General features: G+C 47.8%; 1 protein-coding gene across 1 annotated transcript in view; it reads right to left on the reverse strand.

Moving 5' to 3' along the window:
* The window catches only part of LOC101565459 (telomerase protein component 1-like), a 51464-nt gene that overhangs the window by 38961 nt on the left and 4132 nt on the right, over window positions 1-8371 (reverse strand). Inside the window, 4 exon segments of the mRNA XM_023704149.1 lie at window positions 179-340; window positions 1080-1211; window positions 1614-1799; window positions 2541-2983. Coding sequence (XP_023559917.1) covers window positions 179-340; window positions 1080-1211; window positions 1614-1799; window positions 2541-2960 — 900 coding nt within the window. The 5' untranslated portion in view covers window positions 2961-2983.

Here is an 8371-nt window from a genome sequence, read left to right on the forward strand (position 1 = left end):
GGGCTCCCATCCTACCCTCCTGCAGGCAGCCCAGCCTGCTCCAGGAGAAGCTGCCCCCTGTGGGCACCAGGCTACGTGGCTGAGGGGAGGCCGACTTGGCTGAGAGTTTGCTCCAGAGACTCAACAGCAGCAGAGAGGCAAGCTGGGGAGGTCCGTGCTCGGGAAGTGAGCGCCTCACCTGGTAGAACTCCGCGACCTGGATCCAGTCGGAAGGCAAGTGGACGATGGCACAGAAATAGCGACGCACGTGGGGACGGCAGGCGGGCAAGTAGGCGGCAATGGCCAGGACCATGTTGGCCACATCCCGGAGGTTCAGCTGCTGCCTGGCGTACAAAGATGCCTAGAACACGGGGTGAGCATCTCAGCCACTGCTGCTGTAGCTGCCTGCTCTGAACCAAGGCTTGAGTGTGCCCACATAAAACCCTTTTCTAGCTCTCTATATTGCAAAATAGAATCGTGTCCTCTAGGCTGGCATTCTAGATCCTGCACAGTCTGGCCCAGTGAGGAGGAGCCTTTTAGAGCTTTCAGTGAGGTTTACCATTGCTGGTCTCTCCCTTATCCTACTCTGTAGCTTATCTTCTCCTGACTCTCCCAAATGCCCTCCAAGTCAACCCTGCCCTTTCTTCCTTTAGAGGGCCACTTCTACCAGTGGTCATAAATCTTGTCAAAGGTTTCAATCACTGGTTGAACCTGCCACCTTTTACACCCTCCCAGAAAACACTCCCTCTGTTCTCTGCTTTTCAAACATTATCTGGGGCCACCTGCTCTGACATGCTATTTTGGACAGTGCTCTGCCCTCCTACCAACACTCGAAGCTCACCGAGAGCCGGCTCATCCATAAACATGACTCTCGGCACACTGAGCCTGGGTTACAAAGTGAACCGAGTCTCGTATACTTTCCCGACCTTGTCTTTTCTCTCCTCACAGAACTGTAGGGATGAGGACTCAGTCCATCACAGGTCCTTGTGCCCTCCTAAGCAAAGCTCCTTCCACTCACAACCAAAGCCTAGGCAGTAGGCTAGGCTAACACATTCCTGTCTCTCAGAGACCTATACCTACCACTCCCTCACCCACAATACCTTGAGGATGAACTCAGGCTCCAGGCGGGCAATCATATTACAGACTAAAAAGATGGGTCTGAAGAGAGCAGCTTTAATATTCCTGTTTTCATTTGAGATCACAGTAGAGCACAGTCTGCTCAGCAGAATCATCTGGAAGACAGGAGAGGAAGAAAAGAAGAGTGAGCTAACAGATCCACTGGAACACTGATGCAGAGCACCTTACACAATCAGGGCAAAAACAATGGGCTCAGGTTCGGAAAGATACCAGTCCCACTGAGAGGTTGGCAGAAAGGATAGGAAGCCAGGCATGGCGGTACCGGCCCCTAATCACTGTACTCAGGAGGTGAGGCAGGAAGATCATCGTGAGTTATAGTCTAGCCTCAACTACAATGCAAGATCCTCTCTCAAAACACCAAAAGGGATTAGGGAATGAGAAAGGACAGCTGGGTCTTGTCAGCTCCTTCCCTTTTCATCTGGAGAAGAGATCTGGTTCAGGATTACACCTCTTCCCCTCCCCCACACGACCAACCTCTGCAACTCTGGAAATGTCACCTTGTTTTCCTGCAGGTACTGGTCAGTGGAATTAGGATGAGACTCCAAATCCTCTGTGGAAAGCTGTGAATTCAGTTCCTCCTCCTCCTCCTCTTCTCCCAAGCTTAGGCTATAAAAAGGCATCTGGGCCCCTTCCCCTTCCCTCAGTGCTGACGTTTTCTCTTCTTTGGAACAGCGCAGATGACCCTGGGGATAGTGGCAGTTACAGTCACAGCAGGAGCCCGTGGCCCCTCAAGCATGGGTTGATCTGAAGATCAAAGGCAGCTCCTAGACCTAGGAAGGGTTCACCCCTCCAAGCATCATCCATAAACTTCTCTGAACACCCCAGCACACCCCAGCTCTGACCCATCCAGTCCCCACCAGGACTCAGTCCCTCTACATCCCTTTCCCTGCTCAGCCTCTCAGCCTTTGCCCTGCGGCATCCACATCTGCCTGCCTGTGTTCATGTCCTTACAGTATCTCAGCCACTCCCGAGTCAAGGCTCAGCAGCTGTGAGCCACTTCAGTGCTGTGAAGCTCAGCTTCCCCGTTCACCACCGCCTACCTACTACGGCTGCTGGAAAATGAATTGGAGTAGCGCACTCACATGACTGCCATGCACAGCCCTAAAGCGCTGCCGTGAGCCTGACTACAGCTCTGAAGAGTATTTTCAGAGACTCTGTTTAAAGGCAAGGAAATTAAGGCCTCGAAGGGTTCCCAGGCTTTCATGACCGAGGGCTGCGTTTGATCTATTTGTGGAATTTTGAACTAGAGCAAAAGTGATGTGGAGCAAGACAGTTGTACAGTAAAGAGGCGCTGAGGAGAGAGGCTCTGTAGACACACAGCCGCACAGAGGCCAACTGAGGCCAACTGAGGCTAGGGACAAGAGCAGACAACAGACAAGTGTGAAGTGAGGATGAATGTCTGGGACCTCTACCAAAGGCGCTACCTGAACTGTCTCTGCAGCAGACAGACACTGGGCCCTCCTGCTGCTGGGAGCCTCAGACAGCAGGCCTGTGCTGGTGTGCAGGCTGCTCGTGTTAGCACGCATCGGGTGAGGTAGCTGGAGACACTGGCCCGAGGGGCCCGCAGACACGCTGCTCTTTACACTCGGGAGGGAACTCAGGCTCCGGTTTTCCAAGGAGAGGACGTCTGGGTGGGCAGACACAGGCCCATGTGGTTTTCCCATGGTCTTCAGGTCAGAAATTCTGGTCAGGCACTGGCTCTTCAAGGACAGCATGTCTGAGGGAGCAGATGTATACCCAGGAGGCTCGTCCACAGGCTGCCAGTTAGGAAGCATAGCCAGGCTCCGGTTCTCCAAGGAGAGGACGTCTAGGTGGGCAGACACAGGCCAGGGGCCTTTCTCCATGGCTGCAGCCAACTCCAAGGCACCTAGAAGTAAAGCCAGACGGGTGCTGAGCACAGGCGGTGGCCTGCAGGGGGAGCCTCCGCGCACAGGGAAGGGATCTTTCCTTTGTCCCGGCTAGTGAAGCCAGCGACCTGCACAGAGCAAAGGACTAGTGGTCATTGTTTTCCAGGACTGTGTTCATCAGGAGGATTCTGAGGAAGAGGGTTAAAAAGCGGCAAGCCAAAAAGTTTATGAGCAAGCAAATTTTCAATAAAGGGAATGGCTGGAGAAGGAAAGGTTGTGTCATCTCCTAAGGCGGTAAAGGAACCCTCAGGGCTAGGAGTGTGACCCCAACTTCCCAGAAGTGGTTCACTGACACTCCGGATTCTTATGTCCCGAGGAACACTGTTCTGACCAACTTGTACATACTCAGCACTCCAACTTACTCGTTTTCTATGAAGTTTTTTTTTTTTTTTTTTTTTTTCCTGTTCAACTCTGAGTCAGTGCAGCCAGGCCTTCATAGACAGCTATGTCCCTGACTCTTTGTTTTTGTAAAGTGTTAATTTAAGGTCTTCTGAAATCTCTGAACCGCCTAGGCTGGACTTGAAGTGGCAGTCCCAGTGCCTCTGCCTCCCAGAGTGCCGGGATTGCAGGTTGGTACCGCAGTGCCTGTTTACACTCATTGTCTTACTTTTTCCGTTGTTGAGACAAAATACCCAACACACAAAATTGAAAGAGGAAAGGTTAATTTAATTTAGTTCAGTTTGTAGAGTTTTCAGTCAGTAATAATCTGGCTCCATGGCTAGCTGGCACATGGCAGAGGCGCAACAGTTCACGGTGGCGAAGGGAGCAAAAGCAGCAAGGGAAGGGGCCAAGCCTCTCTGCCCCTCACACTGCACGCAGCTCCCTGGCCTAGGGTGGTGGAGCGTGCAAACCCTTAATCTCAGCACTGCCTCAGCAGTCATCACACACTCTAGATTCAGCCAGCTCTGAAACGCCTACCCCCACGACTGCATGAAGCTTTTGGGGAACGTTTACATTCAGACCGTAACACTCTTCAGCCAACTAAATGGGGCTGTGTCCACTAAACTGTCCACTTAGGTAGCTAATAGGCTTGCTGCTGTACTACAAAGCAACAGATACCTGTTGACCCTCTCTAGCTTATTGCCTTAACTAGAAAATTCATCACCACTGGCTCACTTTCTCCTTGAAACACTTTTCCCTCTGGTATACACAATGCTACTGTCCAATATTCTTCTCATAATTCTAGATACATCTTCTTGGGGGTTTTGTCCCTGCATTCCATACAATTAATATTCCTTACATTAATTCTAATCCTTCTAAATACTTTCCTGGGGTGGTCTCACCTTTGCTGTGCCTCCAAAGAACCTTTATACTGGTAACTGAAATTCATTCCCTGAGCTAGATTTTTCTCACAAACTTTGTAAAGTACTGATTTCTCCATCTGGCCATGGGATATCAGTATTTGGATGACTCAAATGTACCCCACATTCCACAGATCCCAAGGAATCAGCACCTCTTCCTCATGCCTACCTCTGCCTCTATGTGAGGAGCAGCCTAAGCTGGAGATTGATCACATGTGCGTGCAAGGTTAAGACAAAATCTGCCCTAGAACACAGAGAGCTCTAGGCTGTTCCAGCTGGGAAACAAATTGCTAGTTAGAGTTGATACGAACCTCCCCCATGTATAAATGAGCACTTTGCAGTCCTTGGCCAGGTCCTTTCCTCTCAAAGGGCTCAGCCTGACTTTAGCTTTCTCTCTCTTGTATTTCTCCATCCACCCTTCCCCATCCCCATACTGTGAGAGCTGTGTGGATGCAGCATCTCAACTCCCTTTTTGTCACTTCTGTTCAGAAGGATTAGGAGTGAGGCACACCCAGGCTTGACTCCTGGCTCCCACATCCAGGGGTCTAGAGCCAGTTACTTAAATTCACCGGGTCTTGGTTTTCTCTCCACAAAAATGAAGAGAAATGCCTACCTCACAGGCATTTATGTGCTGTAAACATGAGAAAAATATAGAAAGCTCTTGTAGAAGTGAATTACATGTAGTAAATATTCAATTAGCAAAGGTTATTATTTGTTATAATTATTTAGGAAATGACTAAATATTATTGATCCTATTCTCTGGACCTCTCAGATGTTATCTAATTTTCTCCATCCCTTCCACAAGCACCTTGTAGAACCCTCTACTCCAGGTGAGTGGTGACTTACTCTATGCACTTCTGCCTAAAGAGCTCACCCAGAAATACCCCAGAAACCATTTACAAATCAGATAGGAAACTGTTTATTATCTTTATCTAAATTTTAAAGACATCTTGGTTTGCTTATTTGTGAACTCAGACTTGGTCTCTCCTATGGAAATAAAACTCCTTCAAGGGGCCTTTGTCCCCATCCCCCCACCCTCCACCCCTCATCCCCCAACCCTCCCCACACACACTGGCATGCCTGCATCCCGGCATCATACCATGACCCACTTCTGATCACCTCCCAGCCTCATGGGGGACTGACACCTATCCCAGTCCAACTCAGAGCACTAAGCCTCAACCAGGGAACTCCTGAGGCTTCTCCTGACTCCGGCCTTTCGCAGGACACATGCCTGCATCGCTCCTCCCCTCCCCCAAGGCATCTCCCTACCTCACTCCCCAGGACAAGGTCAGTGCACTTTCCTTGGCTCACACTGCTCACTAGGAGCCTCTGGCACACCCAGAGCCACTTCAGGGTAGGTGTGCTCTCCAGGGTCTCCCCATGCCTGTACTTCCCTCACCACAGGACATGTCCCCTGCCTGTCCTTTGACCCGCTAGACTGTAAGTTCCTGAGGCACAATCCTTATGGCTGTCTTCATCATAGTTTCTTCAACTCCTAGCCGGTACAATGTAGAGGTTTTGCCAATCTGGGAGCATGAAGAAGCTCTGTCAGAGGGGCCAGGGGAGTCGGCCTACATACTGCTTAGCACTCGGCTTTCAGGAGGTCCATGGCACACCATTCTTGGACATACCAAGCTTTCTGTAAACTGTACATTGAGATCTTTTCCTCAATGAAATATGCCATTAGGAATGTAGCAACTTATTTATTTGCATGTAAATGTGTTTCTCAAACCATTTAAGTGTTTTAGGAATAACACTAGTAAGTAAAACACTTAAATCTTACCATATGAATCAACTTTGGGACAGAATGTAGAAGAGATCAAGGATAACTTTAATAAAGTAACTGACAGGTTATGGCCCTAGTATGAATTGCTGAATCATTATGGTGGTCACCCAATATGGCTGAAGCCCTTAAAATAACAGTTTATCTTCCCAGAGACCACCTCCCTGCTTCTTCAACTCAGCCAAGGGTGCATTTTCCTTTCACCTTTCCAGCCACCTCAGAGAAGGCCCCAGTCAGCTCCTCAGGTATATCTAAACATCCCCCTCAAAACCCACCCCTGAGGGGCCAGGGAGATGGCTCAGTGGAATAAGCGCTTCCTTGGCAAGCATAAGGGTCTGAGTTCAATCCCCGGTTCAGCAAAAAAAAAAAAAAAAAACACCACCCCTGGCAAAAGGCCATAAAAGCCTCGGCCTCCCTTTGTTCCAATCCAGAGAATTCCTTATCTTCCCAAATTTACTCTGTGTCCTCCAAGATATTGAAGCCCTTTTCCCTTTATAATGAAGCCCCATTCCCTTTATAATAAAGCCCCTTTCCCTTTTTCCTTCTGCCTGTTTCTCTGCTGTGACATGGTCAAAACCTATCATTTTCGGTGCTGTGATCTGGAACAGTGACTAGCATGGCTCCCAGAGCATGCCCTGCCCTGGCTTTGAGCTCCCTCACTGAACCGCCTTCTGCTTCTGCCTCTGCCTCTGCCGCCTGCCGTTGCCAGCTTGCATCAAACACCCGCCAATTTTAATCCACACAGGTGAGCCCCAAATCTCATCTCCTGTCATCTCGAAAATAGTGAGATCACGTCAGGGTCCCCACTCATCTCTGTCGGCCATCTGGTCCTCTGCTCCCTGCTTTTTCTAGTGACAACTGACAAAGTGGGTGTTAGCTCTCTCTCTCTCACACTCACTCCAGGCTAAAAAGTGACAGCTTTTTAGTGGGAAGTGACATCGGGCTTTTGCCCTTATCTTTGGCTCACCTTTTGATTCAGTCACCAAGAGAAATACTTGTTCCCAGCCCCTAAAAGACACCCCATTGGGATGTCTGGTCTGTAGTCTGGGCTCCCTCAGCCTCCAGGAGGCCATAATACCTAAGCGATTAATCTTCTACAGCTTGGCCACAATATAAGCTAGATCCTAAAACCCAGTGGCCTATAAAAAAAAGCTTTTGATCCTCCAATTCTGCAAAGTTTAAAAAACTTCTGTCTTTGACAAAGGGGCCAAATATACTTATGGGAAGAAAGATAGTCTCTTTAACAAATGGTGCTGGAAACATTGGCTCTCTACATACCAAAGATTAAAACTCGACCCAGGTCTATCACCATGCACTAAACTAAAATCAAAATGGATTAAAGAACTGAGCATTAAATCAGAAACACTAAATCTCCTAGAAGAGAAAGTAGGAGGATCTCTTGAAGCCATATGGGTAGGCAAAGATTTCATGAACAGAAATGAAATCACATGGGAAACACTTGAAAGAATTAACAACTGGGGCCACCTCTTATTGAGAAGATTTTTCACGTCAAAAGAAATTATCAACAAAGTGAAAAGACAACCCACAAACTTTGAAAAAATCTTAACTAATAAGCACTCAGACAAAGGTCTGCTCTCTAGAATTGATAAAGAACTAAAGAACATTAGGGCCCCTAAATTTAAAGACCCATCTAAGATGAACACACACTTCTCAGAGAACAAAATTAAAGAAGCGAATAAATATATGAAAAAATGCTCCACATCACTAGCCATCCATGAAATGCAAATTAAAACAACACTGAGATACCATCTCACCCCAGAAAGATTGGCTATCATAAAGAAATCAATCAACCAACAACAAATGTTGGAGAGGCTGTGGGGAAAGGGGAAAACTTCTCCACTGTTGGTGGGAGTGTAGACTGGTGCAACCATTATGGAAATCAGTATGGAGACTCCTTAGAAAACTAGGACTGGAAATCCCGTTCAAGCCTGCTATCCCACTACTGGGAATTTTCCCAGAGGAACTGAAATCATCATATCATAGTGATATATGCGTACCTATTTTTATAGCAGCACAATTTTTGATAGCCAGATCTTGGAAACAACCAAAATGCCTGTCACAAGTGGAATGGTTGGAAAGATGTGGTACTTTTATATAATGGAGTACTACTCAGCTATAAAGAATGATAAACTTGAAAACTTCATATTTAAGTGGATGCCCCTTGAAGATATACTTATTAGTGAAATAAACCATACCCACATCTGTAAATATTATATTGTCTCCCTAATATAAGGACTTACAAT

This window comes from Octodon degus, unplaced genomic scaffold, assembly GCF_000260255.1.
Source record: "Octodon degus isolate 3935 unplaced genomic scaffold, OctDeg1.0 scaffold00189, whole genome shotgun sequence".
Lineage (NCBI taxonomy): Eukaryota > Metazoa > Chordata > Mammalia > Rodentia > Octodontidae > Octodon > Octodon degus.